The sequence below is a fragment of the Miniopterus schreibersii genome (assembly GCF_964146895.1).
Source record: "Miniopterus schreibersii genome assembly, chromosome: 2".
In the NCBI taxonomy this organism is placed as follows: domain Eukaryota; kingdom Metazoa; phylum Chordata; class Mammalia; order Chiroptera; family Miniopteridae; genus Miniopterus; species Miniopterus schreibersii.
The window spans coordinates 97,551,417-97,579,368 of NC_138102.1; the positions used below are offsets into that span (position 1 = coordinate 97,551,417).

A 27,952-nucleotide genomic window follows, 5' to 3' on the forward strand; every position below is an offset into this window, starting at 1 on the left:
AGATAGTATTACTAGAAGTGTTCAAACCGAAGCCCATTGACCACTAAGAAGAATATTTTAGGAGGGGACTTAGCATTAGTTAAGTTGGAGTAGGTTTACTACCTGCCCTGAAAGTTTGAGGGCATTATGCAAAGGTTCTCATTAGTGCACAAAGCTGTGTGCATGAGTTTATTTTGCTCAACAGTTCTGAGTTGCAGGCACTGTGCTCTGTTAATTTATTTAAAATGAAAGTGCAGTATCTTACATATGTTACAGTAGTTAACAGTTATTAGCATTTAAGTTGAGGTGGTTTTGAATTTAGCCTGGTGAGTGTTATTTTTGTTAGTACTTATATCCTCATCTGAGCTTAGGTGATTAACCATATTCAAGCGTAAACTTTCATTTTGGAAGCTGGGATTATGGCCATTGATAAACCCTTAGAATGGTAAATACTGCTTCTCACTTGTTGGCTTATCATAAAGTAGACATTAAGGAATAAGGTGTAATTATATGAGTAAAGGACAGTGTCTTTTGCATGCTGCTTGTCAGATAACTATTTCTTTCTGATGTTGGGTAAACTGAAATGTTAATTGAAAATGTTTTAACTTTTTTTTCTTTTAATTGAAACTTGTATTGCCCATGATTTGATGAGAACATTTGTATAACAGTACATTGTATATTTTAAAGAAACACTGAGTTGTTTAGACTATGACTTCTGAGAGATGCACGCAAATAAGCCTGTAGGCAGCCCATCGCTTTGTGACTCTCTATAAAAGTAATGCAAGGTTGACAGATAGAAAAACAGCATTTTTTCCCCTTTTTCTTTATCTTAAAGCAAACCATAGATTTTGAACTTTGTCTTCATTAGATGATTTTCCATTCAAAGGCTTGAAAAAATGGCCCTGACCAGTGAATAGTGAATCACTTGATTGAGCATCATCCCATATACCAAAAGGTGGTACAGAATGTATTCCTGGTCAGGGCACATACCTAGGTTGCTGGTTGGATCCCAATCAGGATGGGTACAGGAAGCAGCTGATCAGTGTGTGTCGTCCCCCCCCCCCCATCTAAAATCAATAAAAACATATCCTCAGATGAGGAAAAAAATATATTAAAAAAAAGTTTTGAAAAAATAATTAATTTTAATGGACTTGAATTTCCTTGAAAACAATTAAGGATAATGGTAGTTTTTATTTAAAAATTTTATTCACCTGATAGTTACTGCCTTAAATCTGCATGTTTTATTTTTTCACAAATTTTAATTGTGGTGAACAATGCAGAAGTTTTAAAAATGATAAAGGTTTTCTCTCCACTGCCACATTGAAAAATATTAACTATTTCTTGCATTCAGAAGATTATATGTAATATGGATTCAAGAATGAAAATTAAATATCAGCGTACACACACACTCAGATTAGTTTAAAACTTTTAAAGCCCATGTATCCTTATATCTTTTTCTGTGCTGTAAGTGGTTTCAACTTTAATTGTAATAAAATCAAAATAAATTCCTTGTATCAATACCAGTCTATAAATCTTTTTTTCCTAACTTTGTATAAGAAACGATCCACTTTAAATAGTAGCATAGGCTGACCTTGGCCGGTGTGACCTGCAGTTGGTTGAGCTCATCGTCCATGCACCGAGAGGTCACTGGTTCGATTCCTGGTTGGGGGACATACCAGATGTTTGTTTGTTTTTTTTTAATATATCTTTATTGATTTCAGAGAAAGGAAAGGAGAGTAAGAGAGAGAGAGTGAAGCATCAGTGATGAGAGAGTCATTGATAGAGCCCGCAATCCAGGCATGTGCCCTGGCCGGGAATCGAACCCTGATCGCCTGGATCCCAGGTCGATGCTCAGCCGCTGAGCCACACCCGGCTGGGCTAGATGTTTTCTAATAAAGTGTTGCAGTATCCCCGGCAGGGCCGTGATGGAGGCAGCGGATCGTTGCTTCTCCCCCCTGCCCCTTCCCTTTCTTAAAAAAAAAAAGGTAGCATAAGCTGTTTTCATTGGTAGACTTGGGATGACAAAGATGGCAACAGTGCAAGTGGGACAGGTCATCCATGAGTCAGCTGTTAGTGGGGGCTAGGTTTTAAATTTAAAAAAAAAAAGATTTTATTTATTGATTTTAGAGAGAGAGGAAAGGAGTGTTGGGGGGGAAGAGAGAGAAACATCGATTTTGTTGTTCCACTCATTCATGCATTCATTGGGTTGATTCCTGTATGTGCCCTGACTGGGGATCAAACCTGCGACCCTGGTGTATCAGACAATGCTCTAACCAACTGAGCTACCCGGCCAGGGCCTAGGCGTAAATATATATTTACTAGTTCAGAACTTGGTTAAACCACCTCACTATTATTTGCTTACATTTTCTTAAAGAGAAAAATCATGATTAGTATGATTCTTCTTTCATATATTTTTAAAATTAGTAATTGTGTGATAAAAAATGAATTTTGATTTCATAAAATGTACTTAGAATGCTAGTATACTTTTTTTTTAATCCTCACCCGAGGATATTTTTTTCCATTGCTTTTCAGAGAGCGTGGGACAGGGTCGGGGAGTGGGGGTGAGGGAGAGAGAGAGAGAAATCGATTTGTTGCCTCCCCTCCCTGTACCCCTGCCTGGACAGGGATGGAGCCTGCAACCAAGTTACATGCCCTTGGCCGGAATCTAACCTGGGACCCTTTATTCTGCAGGCTGACTGTCTAACCACCGAGCCAAACTGGCCAGGGCACCAGTGTGCCTCTTAAGGACAAAATTCAGAAGTGTAATTTTATGTGTTGAAATACTTAAGCAAAATGCATACTATTTTCTTCACATAGTCGATATTTGACAGTTGTCATAAATAAAATTTACAAAATTCACATCAGACTCAGTATATTTTGTTCTTTGTTTTGTTTAAGGCTCTAAGTATGCAGTCATCTCCAAATGGCCAGTTTGTAGCTCCAAGTGATATTCAGTTGAAATGCAATTATTGCAAAAATTCCTTTTGTTCAAAGCCAGAAATCCTGGAATGGGAGGCAAGTCATCTTTTGTTATGTATATTATCTAGTGCTAAAGAAAGTCTAGTAAAATAAATATGGCATTTCCATCTGAGAATCTGTTTCTTAGTAGATAGGATCAGTTTTTCAGATTTTGTGTACCATTAAGAAAGAAAAGATCCTGTCATTAAATACGATGCATCATCATATTTGAATTATTTATTTATGTGGCAGTGGCACCAACAAAAGATCTGTTTTTTTCAATGTAAATAAAAAAATTTTTGACGTTATATTCACTATATGTTATGTTCATAATAGTGTGTGAAGTGTCAGTTCATTTAGCTATGTACCTTGAACATCTGTGCAGTATTTCCCCTATCTCTTCCCTATCTCTTCTCCTCCCCCCTCATCTGTCCTAATAAATATTTTCTGTGGGCTCTAATATCTTGTATTGCCTGCTACCTGTAAAGTAGAATTTGGTAGTTATTTACCATGTTGTCATTTTACAGTTTTAATAAAAGAATCCTAATATAAATTTATTTTCCCTTTCTATCACTCTTGCCTTCACCAATTTATTATTTTACTTTGCCATATCTTTTTGCCATTAGCAAAAACTTTGATCATTAATTTTTCTTTTAATAAGGGGGCAATAATAGTGGATGGATGGACAAGGTGACTGGCTGAACATTATTTTCTTGAGCAGTGCTTATCTTTGGCCATTCTTTCACCTTTTTTTGAGGGCATGCAGTATATAAAATGGTGTGCAAGGTGCAATACTGACAACAGATAGCTCCTGAGCCAAAACTTATTAGTGGCTGTTGGCAAGTCTTAGGTGGAAGGTGATACCCAGAACCAAACTAATACAAATTTTTAAAGTACTTTGGAAACCTGAAATGTCATTATTTTAACACGTTAGTCCCTAGGAAAATTTCTATTTTGTTAATTTGATTGGTGTAGTCTTAAGAACATTTTACTCAATCATTCTTTGAGATTGTTGATGGCACTCAGTGATGATTTTTAGTGACTAAACCCTCTTTAGATCCTAGCAGGAAGATAGAATTTGGTAGTCATTTACCATTTACCTTCTTATTGAAGGCCCAATAAGAAAGGATAAAGGAATGGTGGGGGAATGAGGAAATAAGCCCATGAGCAAGCACATAAGAGTAGTATCAGACAGGAGATGAAGGTCCTGCATAAACTGAGTCTTGATAATACTAGATGAAAATGAGGTCCTTTCTACTCTTTCCATGTCAGCACTACCCTGCCTTTGCAGTCTTGTTGCTGTGTTGCTTTTATTTATTTGGAGGGCAGGTATTCAAAGGAGTTAGGAAACACTATCAAACTGAATGAGAGCTGCGCCTGCCCCTTAGGTGACTGAGAACTCAGAGGGCCTTTTGCTTCTTGCAGTTGCAGTTTCTTTGTAGCTTTTCCTTTATAGTTACATGTCCAAGATGGCTCACCTTTCCACTGATGATTGCCTTACTACTATAGTTACTTCCTAGGCTCTTTCACTTTCCTTATCTGGGTCTTCAGGTATCTTTGCTAGTGTTAGGTGGTGTAGACCTAGTCTGTATCCTTAAGGATAACAGAGGGGAAACACTGCTGCCCTGGAGGTTTTAACTTGTTCCTGTTTGACTGCGTATTTGAGACTTATCATTGGCTCTTATGGATTCAAGGCCGGGACAAATAACTAAATAATTACTAACCTTGCTTTGTTTGAGGGAGCCCACTCAGTCTTGAGCTTAGCAGCATACTGTGTGATGGCTCCAAATTGAATATCTTACCCACAGTAGGTCTGTTACTGTGAAGCTGTGATGAGAATGGGATTGAGCCTACTTGACTATAATTAACAAAGGATTTTTTTTGTGTGTGAAAATGTCATAATTTTCATCTTTTTGTAGATTACCCATGTTATATCTTCCATTGTTTTCTTCCTGTTTCTCTAGTTCTGTTAGGAATACCAGACTGCTGTATTGCTTTGGTGATGCTTGTATTCTTTCACTATAATTTTTGGTTAGTTAAAGGTATTGAATTTTGTGGAGCTATGTCTAAATATAGCAGGCAATCAGTTAAACTATGTATCTGTGGTCTATCAGAAATGTATTCCCAAGGAAGATAGCATTAAGTAGATAAATGACTTAACTTAGTTTCTGTAAACATGGCTTGTTTATTTCTTAAACTTGTTCTCGAGATGGTTGTTCTCTGCTTACTAAGGTTCCCATTGTGCATTTAGAATAAAGTGCATCAATTCTGCAGCAGAACCTGCTCAGACGACTATAAGAAGCTGCATTGCATAGTTACATATTGCGAGTACTGTCAAGAGGAGAAGACTCTTCATGAAACAGTAAATTTCTCTGGCGTTAAGAGACCCTTCTGTAGTGAAGGCAAGTGTATATATAGTGTTGTTGATAACTTATTAATATTTAATATTTATTCTTTTGCCAAAATACTTCTAGACTATATAACTACATATATCTAGAGGTGCTATACAATTTTAGTGTAGCTGAACATAAAAAAATTGAGTTTGCTTTTCTCTTGACTTGTTTTGTTAAAAATTTGGTAACCTGTTTTTCATTTCAGGGAAGTTTCTTTTAAAAATAATATGCTCTCATTGATTTTTTAGAGAGAGAGGAAGGGAGAGGGATAGAAACATCGATGAGAGAGAAACATCATGGATCGGCTGCCTCCTGCATGCCCCTTACTGGGGATCAAGCCCGCAATCCGGCCATGTGCCCTGACCGGGAATCGAATTGTGACCTCTTGGTTCCTGCGTTGATGCTCAACCACTGAGCCACACCGGCCGGGCTCAGGGAAGTTTTTATAATGAAATAAAATCACTATCATACCATGTCATTTCTAAACATGTGACTTATGACCTGAAAGTTGACTTTCCAAGTGGACTAGAATTCTTTTCTATTGTATCCATTTTTCTGTCCAGCATACTGCCTAGCCTATAGAGGTTTTCAATATACCTGAAAGAAAACTACCTGTGGCATTCCTATAATGGGGAAATACTCAGGTTTTCAATTTGGGAGGCCAGAGAAATACTATTTGTTAATAGTGCATTTCGGAATTCTCTTTCCTCTCACCCTTCTGCTTTGGAGCTGGGCAGCAGATTATGGAAATGTTCTCTAGTCCTCATTCCAATTCTCCAGAGATAGGAACTAGGATTGTCACTATGGGTTTTGGGCTCTTGTGGTTATTACTTTTCCCCAAATGCCACATTCTTGCTTTGAAGTTGGCTTTCACTTTCTATTCTTTCTTTGTCCCCAAACACTGAACTCCTAGCTTTCCTATCTGCTATCCTCATCTATTATTTTCCAATTAGGTGTTTTTGTTTTTTTTTGGATCCACTTTTCTGCAGATCTGTATTGCTAGTTAGGGGCAAGGAAAAGGTTGGAGCTTCTTTTCAGCTGGAACTGCCATCTTCCAGTAATTCACAAAAATGACTAACACACAGGGAAAGAGGAGAGGCACCTGCTATATGTTCTCTAGGCCTTTGAGGAAACATGGAGTTGTTCCTTTGGCCACATACATGGGAACTAACAAGAAAGGTGATACTGTAGATGTCAAGGCAACAGACACTGTTCAAAAAGGAATGCCCGACATACGATACCATGGCAAAACTAGAAGAGTCTATAATGTCACCCAGCATGTGGTGGGCATTGTTGTAAACAAGCAAGTTAAGGGCAAGATTCTTGCCAAGAGAATTAATGTACATATTGAAGATATTAAGCACTCTGTAAGAGCTGAGATAGCTTCCTGAAATGTGTGAAGGAAAATGATTAGAAAAAGAAGAAAGCCAGAGAGAAAGGTACCTGGATTCAGCTGAAGCGACAGTGTGCCTTACCCAGAGAAGCACAATTTGTGAGAAACAATTGAAAAGGAGCCTGAACTGCTGGAACTCCTTGTGAACTCAGGGCATGATAAGAGACCTCTGTACTGTTTAAAAAATAAATAAATAAAAAGGTTGGAAACTCCTAAATTCCAGCAGTAGGGAATGACAGCAATACCAAAAGATTATAAGTTCTTTCAATATTATTCATTTTACATAGACATTTGTATATGTAAGTACTGCTTATAAAACAAAGCATTCCAGTTTTATAGGTTTAATTGATACAGTTCACCTGGAATGAAAGGGTACTATGTTTACTGTTAAGATCATAGCTATAGTGACAGTGTCTCAGTGAAAAGATGAAGTCTGAATTAATTTAACTCTTTTTACACCTGAAGTTTTGTACAGTGACATTCTTAGTGATTTCTAAATCTGAATGTATTGGTGTTGATGGCTAACATACATACCAGTGATCTTGTGCCATTGGGATTACGTGGGTTTTACTAAAATGAACAGATAAGCAGCAGCAAATAGATAATTGATGTTTAAGAACATAATTTTCAATTTAGATGAGCAATAAAAGCTTGAAAAAAGGATTAGTGTCTCTTTCCTGTTTAATAATATATTTTGTACTTTCTCTAACTGCAACTAATTCTCTGCTGGAACCTGTCAGAAATAATAAAACATATACCACCTGGTGTTAATATCAAAATCTTGTGTTAGAAAAATAAAGCTAATAAAGGTAAAATATTAGAAATATTTGTAAATGTAGTTCAAAGTAACAGAATTCTTAGATTAATTGCCAAATAAATTATATAAGAATACTTATTTACCAAATACATTTTATATAAAACATTTGCAATTCAAGTTCAGTTTTGAAAGATCATTTATAGCTGGGTTGATGAGGGCAGAATTTGTGGAGGAGGTGTAATTTGAGCTCCTTGTTAAAGGATAGGAAGGATTTCGGTAGATAAGAAGTGGAAGGTCATTATGTGGTACAGCATGAGTAAAGTAAGATTATTTAATCCTCATAGAGATATTATAGGGAATAAATAAGATTGACATGTAAATAAGAATGCATTTACATAGTAGGTAAAAAATATTTTACTGAGGAATAGAATAAAAAAAAGTTTTCTCTTTACAAGCCAATAAAGCAGTTTTAAGGCTAGGAAATTTGGCTAAAATGCCCACTTAACTGAATTATATCCTTAAGTTTGCTTTTTGAGTAAAAATGTTAATGTAATTCTCATCTTTTACTCTCAACAGTCTACACTATTTCATTTACTAAAATGCCAGTTTGTGGGGCGTTTATGATACTTAAGGTTATATTTAAATAGAGCCAATAAAACATTTCTGAGACATTACTAGATTTGAGTGTCTTAGAACATTAATTATTTGAACCCACATGGTATTCAGTATAATAGTCCATGTCTTGTTCCAATTTTTACAGGTTGGTGTTGATCACTGGAGATTTCATCATTTTGATCTGGAGAGAAAAAAGGACTTTATATGTGAATTTATAGACAATTTCCAAAGCTAATGACTTATTTGCCATAAGCTCTTTCTCACCCTCAAAAGTAGCTTTTAATGTGTATTTTTTTTGGTTTTAATATTAAAACCTCTTATTTTTCAGGCTGCAAACTATTGTACAAACAGGATTTTGCAAGACGTTTAGGATTGAGATGTGTTACTTGCAACTATTGCTCTCAACTGTGTAAGAAGGGAGCAACTAAAGAATTGGATGGTGTTGTGAGAGATTTTTGTAGTGAGGACTGCTGTAAAAAGTTTCAGGATTGGTACTACAAGGCAAGTAACTAAAATTTTTTATAACAACCACTACTTTAACCATTCTTTAAAAAAAATTGTAGTTATTACCATGACATATATGGAAACTTATTTATTTTAAAAAATGTATGCACATTGGGCTTTAGCCCAGATTATACAATTCATTAAAGTTTTTGTCATTGTAGTTTGTTCTGTATAACATGGAGTATCATTTTTACTTGTTTTATAACTTGGACATTACCCCAAACTAGTATATACCTGTATTTTCAGCAGTGTAGCTTAACAAAATAGATTATTTCTCTAAAATTTGTTGTGTCTTTATTTCACTAAATGGAAATATTTTTGATGACTACTTAGTAATCAGTGTTGAACATGAGCAGATAATTGTAGGTGTGTTTTTAAAACACTTTGTTCTTTTTTTAAAAAAAAAAAAATATTGATTTCAGAGAGAGGAAGGGAGAGGAAGAGAGAGATAGAAACATCAATGATGAGAGAGTCATTGATCAAGCCCACAACCTGGGCATGTGCCCTGACCGGGAATCGAACCCCAGTCGCCTGAATCCTAGGTCAAGGCTCAACTGCTGAGCCACGCCCATCTGGGCGAAACACTTTGTTCTTTTTTGCCTTTTTAATTGTGGGTCTTTGGAGAATTTAAAATTGAAAGGACACTATGGATCAATAGAGACCAAAAACATTCAATTCATAAGTGTACATGTGCGTCTTTGTGTGTGTCATTAAAATCTGTATCTTAAAAATTTAAGGTACATCTCTTTTGCTGCATTGCATTGGTTTCTTTCTGGATAAGAAAATGAGTATAAATTTTGCCTTTCGTTAGTTGGGTATTACCCAAGAAAAAGTTACCTGTGTTCCTTGTCCTTGACATGGAAAACTATCTCCATGCAAAAGCTTCATTATGGATGTAGTTCTAAAGTATGTAAAGACAGATGTCATCCTAACTTCAGAATTGCAAAATGCTGCTAAAGAAACACAGTAAAATAGTTAAGATATGTAGAATATTATTTAGTTCACTCAATGAAAATGACTAGTGTTAAAATGACACTAAGACTTACAGGAATTTTTGGTGAAGTTCTTGAATATCTAAAGCTCAAAATTTTAACGTTTTTTAAATAAAAAGATGAAAATACTTTCCAAGTTGTCAGAGGTTGTTGAGGTGAAGTGTTTTGGTGCATATTTTAACTTCTCATTATTTTACAGTTGCATGTGACTAAGCCTTAGAATTAAGGTTCAAGTTTTAGCAACACACAGGACAGGCATAATGACACCCTCTAACATGGATTTCTTTTGCTCTAAACCCATGTCCTGTTCTATTGTAGACAGTACAGTTTTGAGAAGTCACTCAGAAGATGTTACTTTAATAGCTTTAAGTGCTCAATTTTAGTTTAGCACACACAAAGATACCTTCTTCTCCACTGATGAGGTTTTATTTTTGAAATTTGTTTTGGATAATCTCAAACAGGAAAGGTATTTAGTGGTTACAAATGTGGAAGTTCTACTTTATTCTTACTATCTGTTACCCTTTTCATCATTTATTTTCTAGTTTGAGACAGAATTGTTACCATGTGATGATTTCCCCTTGTTTTATTATACAAATTTTTGCTTAATTGTGTAATTCTGAATCAAAACTATTTCTTAATCTTTCGTTGAGGAATTTGCTTTTTGTTCACAGTGCACTGAATGTATTTCTCTGGTTTCTTTCTTTGAATTCTTCCTGTTTTCTTTTGTATTACAATTAAAATAGAGAAATCTTTTGGTTTCTTTTTTGAGAAGCAAAGATGTTTGGCAAAAGACCACACTATTCTAGATGTTGCCATTTGTCCCATTTTGCTATTTATTTTAAAGGATAATTGTACCTAATGTTTTTATTTTATGCCCTGTTCAATGATAAATTTCAGTGAGGTGGTGGGCATTTCGGAATATATAAGAATATGTTACTGAAATAACTACTTATAATGATCCGTTTATGTTAAATGTCAGTATTCATTAAATACATTACATGTCAGTATACATTAAATACTGTCAGTATACATTAAATACATTTTTTTTATTGTTCCTTATAAACCCAACAGATTTTTGTGTAATGTACACAATAGCATGATTACATACCGTACTAAACTGAGGAATAAATGTAAGGGCATTTTGTCACATCGCAGCAGTTTGTAAAGCAAGTAACAATGATGATTTTTCTATACAATTAATAGGAATTCAACCTTAGAAGTGAAAATGGAGTTGCCCCTCCTGCTTCAACGTTGGCCTCTTTAGAGGCAGCCAGTACAGTAATCAAAGAATAACTTTTTTCTGAGTGCTTTCTACTTGAGTCAGACTGTTTTCCTTCATCTTTGCTGAATCCCTTCTACTCACTGCTACCATGTCATCATGAAAATGTGGTTGAGTCCCAACCAAATTTGATTTTTTTACCTTTCCTCTTCCACCTTTTTAATATAAGAACTCAAAAATTTAGATTTTAGTTTATTAATAGTGTGACCCTTATTAGTCAATCCAGCTTTTATTAAAAAATGCCCCCCTCCCCCCATTGGTGCCTCATCAAGGAATCTTTGAAAACAGTAGCTAGCCAATCCAGTTGTCAGCTCACCTTTAGTCACGAGCATTTGCTGCCTAAATAGAGGAACACATGGAATTTTCACTTTCTATTATCTTTGTGCTTCAATTTGAGAGACTACCTAGAATATAGATAACTCTACATTTTAATTTATTTTTAATTTAAACGTTTAATATACTTTTAAAATTTCTGCTTATGTTTCTCTTTTTATTTTCCCCCCTAAGGAGACATTTTGAATGATCTCTGTTTTCTGGTCTATATAATGGTTTGATTTTGGGTTAAAATAGTGGTTTATTATAAACTGTCTCTTTTAGATTGGAATAGAAAATCTGTTGAAATCATACAACCAAAAAATGCTGAGAATAAAATTGTGTTTCTCTTCTCCCAGATTACTCTTTAGAAGGAAGTAGATTTTACTTTTCCTCAAAGTAACTGTTTCCAGGCATAATATGAAACCAGGTGGGAGCATAGTTCTTTTGATCTCTGTAAGTTTAAAGTTTTTGGAGAGAAAGGGTTTAGTACTGTAATTGAATAATAGCTAGTTGGTTGCTATGTAGTGAAGATAATTTAAAGGGCCCACTGTTTTCCAAGAATACTACACAATATTTCTTAATAGAACTAACAAGCTTCTCTTAAACTTTTACTTCAAAATTACAGGGTTTTTTTACACAGGTTTTGCTTTGTTTCACAAACTAGTAGTGAGTGGTGGCAATACTAAATTCTTTAATGTGAAGTTCCTGTAATGGTTTAACAGTGCAGAATAATGGGCTTAAATCACATTAATAAATAACGTTTTAGTAAACCTTAGTTATACAAGGATAACTGAATAAAAAATATTGGGCTTTAAAGTTGTTTTCTTTTTTGTTTAAACTGCTAGAAATATTGATTTTTATTTTTTTTTCAAAACTAGGTCTGATTGGTGTAATGGGGAATAGTGGATGTGTATATATCAACCAAAAATGGGGAGTTGACCACTAAATGTAATACATGAGTATGATATAGGCTGAATGACCTTTGTCAGTTATTGAAGAAGAGATTCCTGTAATAGCTGAGAGTTTTGAGGTTTTTGAATTAAGAGTTTAGTTAGTACCTGCCTTTTATTTAGATTGTTTGAATCAGTGACTGCCCCCCCCCCCAAATATCATATAGTCCCTGATTTTCCACAGTGACAGGAAAAACACTAAGTAGATAAAATACTTTTAAAAAGTATTTTTTAAACCGGAGAGCTAAGTAACACTTTAATTTTTGTGCTATAGAAATGTTAAGCTTTCCTAAGAGTTCTCTTCTGGTTGGGCGGGGAGTGGTGTGGGTGTGGGTAAAGGATGGTCATTAATTATGTTTTCAAATAAGCCATCCTATTTTTAGCTCAGTTCCAAACACTTTTCCTGGTGTGTGCATGAGTGACTCTAAAAGAACAACAACGTAAAAAAGAGGTTCACCACCTTTAAATTTTTGATTATGGCATTAATCTTGGAGTTTGTATTAAGTTCTGTTGTTATTCATTTGTCCTGAAAAAGTATATACCAATTTTGTTTTCATTTGCAGATTGGCATTAATTTTGCTCCTTTTATTTTCTTTGGATAGAAAGAAATCATCTAAATTTGTTTTCAACCTTCTGGAAGAAAGGAGCTTCAAGTATTGTTACTCTAAAACCCAGATGTCTATAATTAACAAAATAATGAAGTGGTTTCATTGTTCTGATTCTTTGGGTGGAGTCTTCTTTGTTTTATCCCCCTGGACTTCTAAATTATTACATAATGGCAATATTACCATATACTAATGTTGCTGGGGAATCGAATTTCTCTGTCAGTAGTGAGAGTGGGATTCCTGGGGCGCTGCTGGAATGAGCACTTCTGGAGGCTCCCACAGGAGGATGAGATGTGGTACAAGGCTTTATTTTCGTGGAGTTACATTCCTTGGGTTGTAGAGCCCCATGTCCCTTAACTAGTGTTGAAAAAGGTACAGCTGGGGCTTTAGTAGAGCTAGAAGCAAAAGCCAGTGTCCAAAGTTTTCATTCCATGGTGAAGTTGAGTCCAGCAGAGCATCAGGCTAGATTCAGTCCATTGTGTGGGTCCCACATGGCCATGAACCACGTGGGCAAATGCAGGGGAGTGCGAGTGCCACAAGCCAGGAGTTAGGTGGGAGCAGTTAGAGAGCCAAGAGAGCAAGAGAGTGAACTCTCTGTTTAGGTGTTTAAATATCAAATCTTACCACGCTTGCAGTGGCCACACCTATTCTGACCACTGACTTCTTCCCAGGTGTGACTGATAGGTAAGCATCCTGCCATGTCAGCCAGACCTTACTGGGCATGTCTCTATTGTCCAGTCCCTTCCCCCAGTGATCTGTGGGGAATAGACCTGGAGAGTATTAACTGCAGCTTCCTGGCAAAGCTGTGTAAATGGCATGCCTATATTATCTAGTCTCTTCTTTACTCCTTTCCTTTTAATAACTACCCGGTTATTAATGGTATCAAATCTCCCCTGAAAAAAATGAAACCTTTTGTAATCTTACAAAGGAGAAATAGGTGAAGGATATCACTAATGGTCAGTGAAATACTTGTGGAGTGTTTTATACAAATTGATTTGGATTTTAGATGTTACATTGAGAACCTTCTTGCAGCATTTTACTTAATAGGATTTTGATTCTCTGGTTATTCATATTAACTTACTTTGTCTTTCCATTGTCTTTATAACTTGATGGATGGTCTACCTTCAATTCTGTCTGCATTTTTAATATTTGGCCTTAGACAAGTTACTTCTCCTACTTGGACCTTAATTTCCAGTACTGTTGTGAGGATTATAGAGTATATAACATGCTGGCCTTTTATTTTTCAAGTTCTCAATGAGTGAGGTAGTCTGCTACAACTTCATTTTTGTCATGTTCTTGTACTGTTTAGACTCAACGAATAGAATGTTAAGCTTTCAATTCTTTCATTTGTCTTTTCTTTGAGTATAAAGTATAAAAAGGGTGGAAATATGAAGTCTGAAACACTTGAATGGTTATTTTAAAGAACAGTCTTTGGCCCTGGCCAGGTAGCTCAGTTGGTTAGATCATTGTCCTGATGCACCAAGGTTGCGTGTTTCATCTCCAGTGAGGAAGATACAAGAAGAAACCAATGAATGCATAAATAAGTGGAACAACAAATCGATGTGTCTATCTGTCTCTCTCTCTCCCACACTCACTCTCCCTCTCCTCCCCCCCTCCCCCCAAACCAACAAACGAAAAATTTAAAAAAGAACAGTCTTTGGCTGGTGAGAATTTTACATAAGGACGTTTTCATTACTGAGTAAAATATGACCTGGTTGATATAAAGTGTTAATATTATTGAGATTACCAGCATTATAAAATTTGAGCTCACAAGTTTTCAAAACAGAGGTATGATATTGGCATCACTTAATAGTCATAATTTATACTACAGATCTTCATTCATTTAACATTTATTCAGCAGGAGAAATACCTGACCTGGAGAAAAAAAAGAGCCTGTGTTCTAACTTTGGGGTATGTGTGTTATATAAGACCTGTTTACCAACACAATCATTTGTTATATTCCTGACTAGGAATTTTGACATAGTATTTATTTGTAGAACTCCTGTTGAGACATAAAGTGAGAAATTTCAAAACCCGCAGTGTAAAACTCTAGACAATTTAGAGTAATGAGGAAAAGCTAGTCATGATTATTATGAACTACAAAATACTTAATATTTATTTCTTATAAAAATTTTTAAGTAGTTATTGTAAACCAAAGGGTAATTTAAAAAAATTTTAATAATTTACCTCTACTGTAACTAGCTCAGAAATTATAAAATTTCTTAATTACTAAAATAACTATTTGAAATTAATCATTTTAAACTTTTGGTCCACTCATTGATTAAGATTTAAGAAAAAGTGAAAATGGGCAAAATCTAGGTAAAATTGGATCTCTAAAAAAATAAAAATCTGTATCTAGATTATTAATTCACCATCATAAAGTATAACTTTTAATGTATGAATTTTAGCTGGTTTTATTTTGCATATTAAATTAGGTCAGATTGTTTTAAAATATAATTGTTTTTTATTTCACTAAACTGAGTGTTTTAAAACATGAACTTTATTAAAATTAAGTCAGTATATTAAAGTTCTTCAATTTATTGTATTAAACTCTTGAGAAAAATACTTCCAAGTTAATAAGATTTTTTCATCATAAGAGCTTGCTTCAAAATTATTCTGGTCTTGTATAACTTCTTTAAATTGATTCATTATCTGTTCATTAATCAGAGATTTCAATGTAATATGATTGTAGGAGACTTCTACTAGTATATCATTATGTCTGTCAAAATTATTTTAAAATATATTGTACCAATTTGGTTTACCAGTGTTCAGTCTTTGGTTATATCTTTGTAATGCTGGTCTTTGACTTCTGGTAAGTATAGGAAAGGATTTTGACAATTAAGAAAATGGCTACTTTTTTTCACTTTTATTGTGGGTTTTATTGCATATTTATGATTTACATTAGAATTTTTTTTATCAGACATTGTTTTATCACATTTGGCAGTAATCACTGACAAAATTTTAGAAACCTTTTAAAGTACATATCTGACTTTTTAAACCTTGTAATTCAAATCTCTGGTACCTTCCTTTTTTTATTAAGGCTGCCAGGTGTGATTGTTGTAAATCTCAAGGAACTCTTAAAGAGCGCGTGCAGTGGCGTGGGGAAATGAAGCATTTCTGTGACCAGCATTGCTTATTGCGGTTCTACTGCCAGCAGAATGAACCCAACATGACGACTCAAAAAGGACCTGAAAACTTGCATTACGGTACATCATAACTTAGGGAGCAACTTGAAAAACCTATAGTAGTCTTTAGTTTTACAGATCTGAATTCAAAGTAATGGTAACAAATAGTCGATTTTGGAGATAGTTTAACATCAACTTCTGTAGTTTCTCTGGGTCAAAGTATCTTGTATGATGTTTCTATAGATATATTTCTTTTATTTTATTCTCTTAAAATTTTAATTAGAGTCTAGTTAGGGTTGGAGAGAAGCTAAACAGAATTATAACAAAAATTCTAAAAAATTCACCTACCTATTATGTATCACCTGCAATTTGCTAAAAATGAAAACCATTTTTAGCAAATTTTATGTGCCTGGGTGTAGGTTGGGAGGAGCAAAAAAGCCGTTTAGGAGCTGCGAATCACTTAAGAGTTAAGTCTAGAAGGTACGATTGCCCCCAAAGTTGTGTGTACTTTCTGAGGAGACAAAATGGGAAAAGAGTTAACCCCACTTGTTTAGCTCTGTATTTCAGCTCTCAAATTTGATATTCTTTATTTAAAATAGCTTAAATTATTTTCTCTAGTAATTATTTTAAAACATTAAAATTTAATGAAAGTACAGATTTAGGAAATTCTGAAGAAAGTGATATTTGTCTCATTTTAAATTTGTTTGTGTTTTTATTTTTTAGATCAGGGTTGTCAGACACCCCGAACCAAAATGATGGTAAGCATTGCTTAAGTAAAGTGTTAAATACTGATTTTTATAATGTGGGGGTATAAAAAAATAATCAGTTCAATTTAATCTGATTGTAATAACTCTGGTACTAACCCCTTCTTAGGGTACTAACGTCTTATAAAGTCAGCTTGGCTGGTAAAGAACACATAATTTTTTAAAAAAAAATATGTTTTTATATGACAACTGAAATATTCAGTTAAATTACCTGATACTAAAATAGGTACTTCATACATGCTAAGGATTATAAAGGTGAATAATTATGGCCTCTCCTGACCTTGTGTATTTGAGCTGAAGCACCTGTAATAGATATATCTTTAAGATAGTAGCTAAAGATATTTGAAATGATTGCTTGTGTTCCTGGCAGCTGTGAGAAGGCTTCTAAACAGTTGAGTAGAAGGTAGACTGGGATGAAAGGGAGGAGGAATGATAATGTGCAAGGGCATGTGTATTTGGTAAAACTGTTTATTAGGGCCAAGCTTAAAGGGGACCTCTGGTGGAATCCTGGGAAATAAGGGTGAAAGGATGGGCTTGGCCTGATTATTAATGGCTTTGCGCATTTATTTCTGACATAGGATTTGAAGATCTATGTTGGAGCTAGGATTTGCGAGTTTTTATTGATTTGAGAGAGAGGAAGGGGGGGAGAGATGTGAGAGAAAAACATCGATCCATTGTCTCCCACACACACACCGACCGGGGATCGAACTTGAAACCTAGGTATGTGCCCTGACCAGGAATCAAACCTGCCACCATTTTGGTGTATGTGGAGACTCTCCAACGAATTAAGTCACCTGGCCAGGGCTGAATCATCTGATTTTAATACCAGGCACTTTGATTTATGCCAAGGAACATAAAGGTGATCACTCCCTGTTCTGTTGTCTTTGTGCAGCTATTAGGCAACTTCCCAACCTCGTTTCAAATAAGTGTTTGATTTGACTAAGGCTTCAGGAAACCCCTTTTACCAGCACTTGGACCCTGTTCTGTGACAGAAGCTCATTACTAGCAGGAGAGGATAAGTCAGAATTCATTGTGGCTGTTACCTTCTCTTGTAAAGTCCTCTCCCATCTTTTCATTGTAAGCTTTTGGAATCTTTTACTTGCCCATTCATAAACTTCAAAGGGTGAGGGCTTAGTTATATAGTTTTGGGCAGGTCACTTCACTGTTCTTTGTGTGAATTTCCTTATTTGTAAAATGGGGATGAAGATAGTACCTGCCTAGGGTACTGACACCTCTCAAAGGCAGTTTGTCTAATAAAGAACAAATACTTTTAAAAAAATAATGTTTTTATTGATTTCAGAAAGAGGAAGGGAGAGGGAGAGAGAGATAGAAGATAGAAGCATCAATGATGAGAGTCATTGATAGGCTGCCTCCTGCACACCCCCTACTGGGGATTGAGCCTGTAACCCAGGCATGTGCCCTGACTGGGAATCCTTCTGGTGACCTTCTGGTGCACAGAATGATGCCCATCAAACTGAGCCACACCCTCCAAGGCTTTTATTTTTTATTTTTTATTGATTTTGAGTGAGAGAGAAAGAAACATCCATGTGAGAGAGGAACATTGATTGGTTGCCTCCTGTACGTGCCCTGACCAGGGATTGAACCCACAACCTAGGTATGTGCCCTGATGGGATTGAATCCCCACCCTCTTGGTGTATAGGATAGTGCTCCAACCAGCTGAGCCACTCAGCCAGGGCAAAAACAAAGGCTTTTTGTTAACATTTGATCTCTTTCATAAGGGCATTAATCCTATTCATGTGGACTCTGCTCTCATGACCAAATCACCACCTAAAGATCATACCTTCAGGAACCATCACCTTGGGGATTAGATTTTAACATGAATTTTAGGAACACAAACATTGTCTATAGCACATAGTCCCTGACACATAGCAAATGCTCAACAGATGGTAGCTTTTATTATGATTTTCATAGTGGGTCCTTCATTATTCATTATAAATGGATGTAGATCTGCTTATTGACGAGCAGAAGAGAGTAAGCAGTATTACCAAGTGTAGTCTTTCACCAGGTGGCATAGTTTCATTTACATGTTGCAACATTTGCAGAATAATAGGCAAACCATTGAATAATCTAGTACATCTATGACTTTATACCCCTTGTTCTTAAGTAGGGATGCTAGAGTATTTCCAGTTCACACCAAGGTTACCCAGTGCATGGGATGTAGTCAGTAACTGTTTGCAATTGAGGAAGTTGAGGCACAAGAGATTGAGTGACTTGCTTGACACTATACAACTGTACAACAGTAGTGTTAGAACCAAGTTGCCTAACTCCTTGTTTAGAACTCTTACATCTGATTACTTAGGTGGTTTGAAATCCCAGTGAATCTAGAATAAGCTCATACTGGTACCAGTCCTCTTGATCATATGCATTATTTGTAACTTGTGAGATGTCCATCATAAACAGTTTTTTAATTTATACCCTTCTAGACCTTTAAATATACACAGGTAAACTGTTTAAACAGTAAGTCTTAGTTTTTTAATCCTCACCGGAGGATACTTTTTCCATTGCTCTTCAGAGAGAGAGAAAGAGAGAGAGAGAGAGAGAGAGACATCAGTATGCGAGAGACACATCAACTGGTTGCCTCCCTGACGCACCCCAGCCAGGACCAGGGATCAAGCCTGCAACTGAGGTACATCCCCTTGACTGAAGTAGAACCTGAGACCCTTCAGTCCACAGGCTGATGCGCTAACCACTGAGCCAAACCAGCTAGGGCAACAGTAAGTCTTTTAAGTGCAGTTGATCCTCATTATTGCTCTTTATGAATTTGTCTACTCCACAGTTTATTTGTAACCTTATATCAATACCCATGGCACTTTTTTTTTTTTTTTTTAATATATTTTTATTTATTTCAGAGAGAGGAAAGGAGAGGGGGAGAGAGAGATAGAAACATCAATGATGAGAGAGTCATTGATTGAGCCCACAACCTGGGCATGTGCCCTGACTGGGAATCGAACCCCTATCGCCTGGATCCCAGGTCGACGCTCAACCGCTGAGCCATGCCTGGCCAGGCCCCATGGCACTTTTGAGGTCACTTGCAGACATTTACAGAGCGGTGAAAAATGTGAATCGCGTGAGGCACATCCCCCACCAGGTTGAACAAGGCGAGCCTTTACCTTCTTTTCTCTCTCATTTCACAGTCCACCAGTGTTCTCTTCATAGTCTGAATAGTGCATGTTTTTTTTTGTGGGTTTTTTTTGTATTTTTATACTTTTTGTTTAAAATTTCCTTCGAGCATAGTGCTGAAGTGTTGTCTATTGGTCCTATGCACCAGAAGGCTGTGATATGCCTTTTGGAGGAGATACATGTGATGTTAGTTGAGCTCCAGTCAGTTGGCTGTGAGGTCAGTGTTCATGAATCAACAGTATGGTACATCCAGAGAAAGGAACAAGAAATTCACCAGTTTGTACAGGACGCAGCTCTGAGTGCAAAAGTCAAGTCTATGGTGTGTGGTGAAGCTGTTGAAGAGGTGGAATAGTGATGACTGGGTTCATGAGCTTACACCTGATTTCAAAAGCATAGTGAGCAGCTCTGTTGTGAAACTTTAGCTCACATGTTACCCAGGGCAGGAAGATGTCAACTTGATCTTGCCTAGTGCTATCTGGTTTACACATTTTAAGATCCTATGGTGTGAAAACTGTTAAACTGGCAGGCGAGGTGGGTTCTGCAGGTCAGGATGCTGTGGGAGAACACCTGTTATGTGTTATGCAGGAAACGGGTTATATGGACAAGCAGGATTTCAACACTGGTAAGACTGGCTGATTTTATAAGGCCATTGGCAAACGAAACTGTATAATACAAGTGGTCTCCAAAGCTCCTGACTTTATTTTTATTTTATTTATTTTTATTTTTATTTTTTTACTTTTTAAATTTATCTTTATTGTTGAGAGTATTACAGGTATACCATTCCCCCCCCAAATGACCCCCTCCACTTCGCTCCCACCCCCTCCCCAGGCCTTCACCCTGTTATTGACTGTGTCCATAGGTTATGCATATGTGCATATAACTTCTTTGGTTAATCTCTTCCCACCCTCCACCCCCCTTCCCTCTTTCCTCTGAAATATGATCGTCTGTTGCATGTCTCAGTGTCTCTGGATCTATTTAGTTCATCAGATTCTTTTGTTCATTAGCAGCTTCTTAAAGAAAACCCTTCAACATTTCCTATAGTGCTGGTCTGGTGGTGATGAACTCCTTCAGCTTTTTCGTATCTGTGAAGCTCTTTATTTGACCTTCAATTCTAAATGATAGCTTTGCTGGATAGAACAATCTTGGTTGTAGTTCCATGTTTTTCATCACTTTGAATATTTCTTGCCACTCCCTTCTGGCCTGCAAAGTTTCTGTTGAGAAATCAGCTGACAGTCGTATGGGTGCTCCCTTGTAGGTAACTAATTGCTTTTCTCTTGCTGCTTTTAAGATTCTCTCTGTCTTTAACCTTTGGCATTTTAATTATGATGTGTCTTGCTGTGGGCCTCTTTGGTTTCCTCTTCTTTGGGACCTTCTGTGCTTCCTGGACTTGAAAGTCTATTTCTTTCCCCAGGTAGGGGAAGTTTTCTGTAATTATTTTTTCAAATAGGTTTTCAATTCCTTGGTCTCTTTCTGCCTCTTCTGGCACCCCAATAATATGAATGTTGGTCCTGTTGAAGTTGTCCCAGAGGCTCCTTATACTATTTTCATATTTCTAGATTCTTTTTTCTTTTTGCTCTTCTGGTTGGTTGTTTTTTGTTTCCTCATGTTCCAAATTGCTGATTTGATTCTCAGCGTCCTCTACTCTACTGTTGATTCCCTGTAAATTATTCTTCCTTTCAGTTCCTGTAGCCATCATTTCAAATTGGTACTTTATTATATTATCTATTTTCTCAGTTATTTCCTTAACCATCTGCTTAAACATCCTTATAACCAAAATTCTGAACTCTGTTACCTTGCTTGGATCTATTTCATTTAGTTCCTCTTCTAGAGATTTCTTCTGTTCTTTCCTTTGTGATGTGTTTCTTTGCCTCCGCATTTTGGCTGCTTCCAGGTGTTTGTTTCTATGAATTAGGTAGAGCTGCTATGTCTCCTGGAATTTGTAGTGGCTTTGTGTAGTAGGTGTCCTGTAGGGTCCAGTGGCTCAGCCTCCCCAGTCACCTGAGCTGGGCCTTCTAGGTGCTCCCCTGTGTGGGCTGTGTGCACTTTCCTGTTGTAGTTGAGCCTTGGTTGCTGTTGGCGTCCCTGGGAGGTACCGAAGCTCCTGACTTTAAATCATTCAGAGACAGTGCATCCGTGCTATTGTGTTCCAATGCCAAGCACAATTTTAAGCACAAACCCCTCATGGTGTACAGAGCCCATACACAGTCCATGGGCACTAAAGAGGAAAAGCTGAATTGTCTGCCATTCACTGGAGGTGGTACAAAAAAGCTTGAAATATTTTCTGGATTCTGAGATTGGTTCTATAACTGCTTTATCCTAGAAGTTGAATACTGTCTCCATAATGAAAACCTGCTTTCATGGTTTTATTATTGGATAATATCTTTTGCTATGAAGAACTCTAAAGTGTCCATCTCAGTATAGTTATTTTTATGCCCCCAAACACTGTTTCTCATCCAACTCCTTGATCAGGGCATATTGAAAGTTTTCAAGGCCCATGTCGTGAGAGATTGTGAGGCTCTCAACGCCAACAAGGAAAAAATACCATGATGGTCTTCTGGAAATGAATAACCATACGTGACATTATCGATTATGTTGGTACAGCCCAGGACATCATTAGCAGGCTTTTGTGTTGGGAAATGTTTGACCAGACTCTGTAAAAATTTCAGAGTCTTTGAAGGTGTTACAGAAAACAATGCCTATCATACACAAATAAGTGGAGAAGGCTTTGGGGACATGAAGGAAGAAGATGTGGAGGAAGTTTTGACAGAGAAGGCAGTAGAGCCCACTAATGAAGATGTGGACAAGATGGTGAAACAAGGCATCAGATTCATTGATGAAAGTCAGCTTTAGACTCCTAAAAGCAGCCAAAACAGAATTGAATTCTGCCTTGGGAAAAGTTGTCAATGACACAGTAGCGTGTGATCCTATGCTTGAGCAAAGCATCCAGTTGAGGTACCACTGTGTTTGCACCTTACTTTAAGATGCTCAAATGATGTGAAGTGAAAAGCCTAGCAGACAAGGTTTAGTTACATTTTGAAGCCATTTTGGGAGGGAAAATTGCTGACAGGCTAAGTTGTCAGCACCCAGCTTCTGAGGTGGAACTGCCAGATGTCACTCTGCCACCCTCATTGATGTCTTCTTTGTCTGCCGAATAAGTCTGTGGGGTGTACCAAGGTCAAGAGGTCTCACCCCACAATGCATTGCCCAGCATACATCCTGCAACTTTTCCAGCAGTAAGGTGCTAATGTTCTTATAAAAGTTTAAATGCTGAGTCTGTTTTTAGGACCTGATTTACATTACTGTACAGTGTACATGTATGTTCACATTACTGAGCATGAGTACTATACAGTATGTGCGTACTGTGTCATACATATTTGAGTGAGTTGATGACCACTGGAGCAATTACACAACAATGCTATAATTGTACTATTATAAAGAAATGCTGCATATAATTATTTGTAAGAAATATGTATTTCAAAAATAGGGGACATCTATAATACTTAACAACAATAAAGATAAGTTTAAAAAAATGTATTAAATAAAGGGTTTCAACAGAAACGAGGTTATGGATTGCTCTGTTGATGAAAATGTGACCAGAGGCTGGCAGGAACCTATACCTGTATTTCCTTTTAGAGCAATGGTTCAGTACTCACGATGACTGTGTAGAATGGAACTACCCAAGTAATGAGAACTGAGTATATTCTGTAAGTTTTCCCCATTGTCAGTAGGTGATATGGAGAGCACCTTATCTTTAATCTCTTTTGCACAGCTTCAGTTTTGTTTTCGATTTTGTGTTTTTTCCAGTTGCGAATAATGCTACAGTGAACATAATGAAAAAGTTTGAGAGACTATAAGTTTCTAAAGTTACATTTATTGGGACACAGGAAATATATAACTTAAAGTTTGGTAATATATTTGATAATTTTTTTCATCATTTTTCTTATCTTTTTAAAGTACCATATATATAAGCTATTTTTCCAACAGAGGGAGCTAGAGTATCACATAACCACACTAACTGCAAGAACTTTTTTCTTCCTCAAATAAATTTAAAAGAGCCAAATTATTTTCAAAATTCTGGCTCTTAACCTCCCTTTGTACTTAAAAGTGAGAATTGTGTTGTGTTTTTAAAAGACATGCTGATGATACCCTTTGAAGGTAACACAGATATGTAGAATGACCAATTAATACTGCTTTGCCAGTGGTCAGGATAGATTCCTTCTAACTGATTCTACCAGAGTAAGACTATGGTAAATATAATATTAATAGCATAATTTGGTTACACTCTTACCATGTTCCCTCTACAGGCCCTAGAAACCAGATATTCATGTCCACCAGGAAGTAAAATAAATCAGAGGTAAAAATAAAATGTTTCTCTTTGCATCTCTCTAGGGTTCGGCACCACCCCCTTCTCCAACACCTAACAAAGAGATGAAGAACAAAGCTGTTCTTTGCAAACCTTTAACAATGACAAAAGCTACATATTGTAAACCTCACATGCAGACCAAATCTTGTCAGACAGGTAACTTTGGGGAATTTGACTTATATACTTCCTTATATTTATACCTCAATGAAATTCATGGTTTTCTCAAATAATAGGCTGTGAACAGATTTGTTACTCTGTCATTTCCTGTTGATTTTGCCTAATTTTAGACATTACCTTGAGAATACAACTTTATTTAAAATCATTCATGAAAATCAATCTTTGATAAAGGACTAGGATACATACAAATTAATGTCACCAGTGAAATAATGCCTTAGCAAATATTTTCTTGGGGCTAAGATCCACTAAAGTTATAGTATTCCCTCTGAGCATCATCTCTTATGTGTGGTCAATAATAATAGCAATGCTGTTTCCTTCTCAGAATGAGATGAAATAATTAAAATATGTATTTTCATCAAATTTAAATTTTAGGTATATTCTAATTATTAGATTAAATAAACTTGTTTGTGGGGGAGGTGATGGGAATTCGTAAGGTGTCAGGAACTATATATTGTTTTTAAAGGATGTTTTGTTTCTATTTAAAAAAAAGTGCTTAAGTTCAATTTGTGCTTTTTGTAAGTTAGAACAGCTACATTCAGTTTTGTTGTTTTTAATTACCTACTTTTTTAAATGGGTATTGAGGCACTTTTTCTTTGTTTCCACATTATTTTAACATTGAACGCTTTGTGTCAATGCTAGTTACCGAGCTTCCTCATCACATGTTGCATTTGCAGATGACAATTGGAAGACAGAGTATGTCCCAGTGCCTATCCCTGTGCCTGTGTATATCCCAGTGCCTATGCACATGTACAGCCAGAATATTCCCGTTCCCACTACAGTTCCTGTTCCTGTAAGTTGGATTTCAACTTCTTTTCCATTGTGAGATTTACGAGGCATGGGTGGGAGAGCAGTGTTGTTGTAGTTACTGCTTCAGTGAAGTTAGCAAATGGTGTTGAGCTGGCCTTCAATAGTTAACTTAGGTATAAGTGTGTGCTTGAATCTCTGTTGGTGATGGGTTTGTGTCGAATTTGGTATATGCTCATCTTTGAGAGTGAAGTTCAGATGTCTCTGTCTGCTTTATGTACATTGTATTTTATATTTGAGTTCATTTTAGAAAAAAATACTTGTGAAGCTGTTTAAGGTTTAGAACTAAGTCATGGGCTAGATTTGTGTATCACATATTGTATTTTATTCTAAATCACTTGCAGTACTTAGGACTCTATGTCAGGGCTTGGCTATTGTATTGTAGCTCCCTGGGGACAGCTATTAGTTTCTTTAACATTAAAATTAAGAAGCAGAAATAAATTATCTGTAGTGTTATTCCAGCTCTAAAATTGCTGGTGGTTTAAAAAAATAATATATCAGTTTGCCAAAATAGATTAACCTGTACCCCAAACATGAACACTGATGAAGATTTTTCCAGGTGGCTACTATGTGCTATATATATATTATTTATTTTATATATCATATCATAAAACATGTATACATATACATGGTGGGAGGAGCAGGAGTTAGGGGTGCCTTCATCTCCCCCCGTCAGTATGTCTGCATTACTTGGTGCCTGGTACTTAGTAAATTTTAGATATTTTTCTTATCATTATTCCCCAAGCAGAGGACCTGGTTCTAGCTTCTAGACTCCCCTAGTACTTTACATATATTACTGTTATAACATCAGTCATATTGCATCACTGTTGCTGGTTTATGTCTACCTTTTCAACTGTACTCTGAATTCTTTGAGGGCAAAGAGTGCTTCCTATTCACCTATATATCTTCAAATTTTAATGCAGAACTTTGCAGACAAGCAGGCCACAGATAAAAAATATATTTCATCACTCTTGCCAATTCTGATTGACAACCTTTGCATGGAATGCTGCATTGAGGATAACTCAAAAGTTATTTTTTAATTTTTATTTCAAAATGTAGCTGCTTGTATTCTGGGCTTTCTTTGTCACCATTGATCTCTTAGCTTTGATATGTGTTTTTTCAAAGCTTTTATCCAATATGGAGTGATAAAATACACCATGTGTCAGAGTAATTTTTACTTTAGAAAAATAAAAATACCTTTTATAAAAATATATTTTTGTTTTGAATTGATTTTATTTTATTTTTTAAAAAATACATCTTTATTGATTTCAGAGAGAGGAAGGGAGAGAGAGAGAGAGAGATAGAACATCAATGATGAGAGAGTCATTGATCAGCTGCCTCCTTCAGGCCCCCAGCTGGGGATTGAGCCTGCAACCCAGGCATGTGCCCTGACCGGGAATCGAACCGTGATCTCCTGGATCCTAGGTCGACACTCAACCGCTGAGCCATGGCCAGCCGGGCTTGTTTTGAATTGATTTTAGAGAGAGAGGGAGGAAGAGGGTGAGAGAGAGAAACATCAATGTGCAAGAAAAACATCTGTTGGTTGCCTCCTACACCCCCCCACTAGGGATTGAGCCTGCAACCCAGGCATGTGACCTGACTGGAAATCAAATGGGTGACCTTTTGGTGCATGAGATGACGCACAACCAACAGCCATACTGGCCAGGGCTAGAAAAATACCTTTTAATGTTGAGCAAACCTAACATTAAATACTTCGTTGAATTAGGTGCCAGTCCCTGTTTTTCTGCCAGCCCGGATGGACAGCAGTGAGAAGAGCCCTGCTGCAGCTGAGGAGCTAAAAAGCAAAGTTTCTTCAGATCCTCTTGATACCGAGTTGCTCACAATAACAGACATGATGACTGAAGAGGAGGGGAAAACAAATGCTGCCAACATCAACAGTGAGCTACATTGTGTTACACCTTGTGGATGAGTGTGTCCTTGGTTTTTACTAAGTGCTGTAATTGTTTTAGTATGTTCCAGCACATTTTAATCCTTGATATAGGAGTGGGGGAAGTATTGTAATGAAAGTGTATCTTACTTTAAAAGAGCCAAGCCATATCTTCCAGGGGCTCTCTTATGTGAATCCCAATTTCAAGAAGAAATTTGTATAGTCTCTTTTTGAATTGTAACAGGATTTGACTTGTATGATCAACTCAAAATTATTCTTGTTTTAATGGACTAGCTTAGACACAAAACTAATTTGTAGTAGGCTTTAATAATAATGCAGACTCTTATTTTATAATAGTTATCCCCAATTTTGTTTTATTGATGATACTCATGTCATTTGCATGATCTAAACCAGGGTTTATTGTAACTTCTGTTAGGTCGATGGTTGCCAAATGGTACAGCATGATGAGTGTGTTGTGCATGATTCTGTCTCTTAGAATATTTATTCCTCCTGTTAGTCCTCTGGTGACAACAGAGTCCTGTTTCAACCATGAGCTACATCCCTTTAGAGTACAATAGATACACTTTAAATTCTATGTATTTTATGATGTGACAGTATTTTTGAATCATTTTTTTAGGGAGTTGTAAAATTAATTTAGTGGGTTGAAACCAGTGTTTTATTTATTTATGTATTTATGTATGTATGTATGTATGTATGTATTTTTCATGAAGTGAACACAAAAAAGTCAGCATAAATTCCCTAATAGAAAGAATAATATTTTGTGAAACCTTTGTTTCCTATGTGTTTCATGAATGCTTGTCTGTCATTCTGTCTCCCACTATTAGAGGCACCTCTTACAGACACCAAAGAGGTGTTATCGAACAGCCCCGAGTCAGCGGGAGGGGCCTGTCCCCAACCTTGATTCTTGTCTTCTCATATAAATTTATACG

At 36.4% G+C, this 27,952-nt stretch overlaps 1 protein-coding gene across 5 annotated transcripts in view; it reads left to right on the forward strand.

Moving 5' to 3' along the window:
* The window catches only part of ZMYM2 (zinc finger MYM-type containing 2), a 124,770-nt gene that overhangs the window by 60,405 nt on the left and 36,413 nt on the right, over nucleotides 1-27,952 (forward strand). For 4 of the 5 annotated variants that reach the window (XM_081126698.1, XM_081126697.1, XM_081126696.1 and 1 more), the window contains 8 exons: nucleotides 2,878-2,994; nucleotides 5,189-5,339; nucleotides 8,424-8,596; nucleotides 15,781-15,946; nucleotides 16,589-16,623; nucleotides 24,160-24,289; nucleotides 24,985-25,100; nucleotides 26,841-27,012. In XM_081126698.1, the coding sequence (XP_080982824.1) occupies nucleotides 2,878-2,994; nucleotides 5,189-5,339; nucleotides 8,424-8,596; nucleotides 15,781-15,946; nucleotides 16,589-16,623; nucleotides 24,160-24,289; nucleotides 24,985-25,100; nucleotides 26,841-27,012 (1,060 nt within the window). The remainder of the gene's footprint in view (nucleotides 1-2,877; nucleotides 2,995-5,188; nucleotides 5,340-8,423; nucleotides 8,597-15,780; nucleotides 15,947-16,588; nucleotides 16,624-24,159; nucleotides 24,290-24,984; nucleotides 25,101-26,840; nucleotides 27,013-27,952) is intronic. The other variant, XM_081126699.1, reaches the window with a different exon arrangement.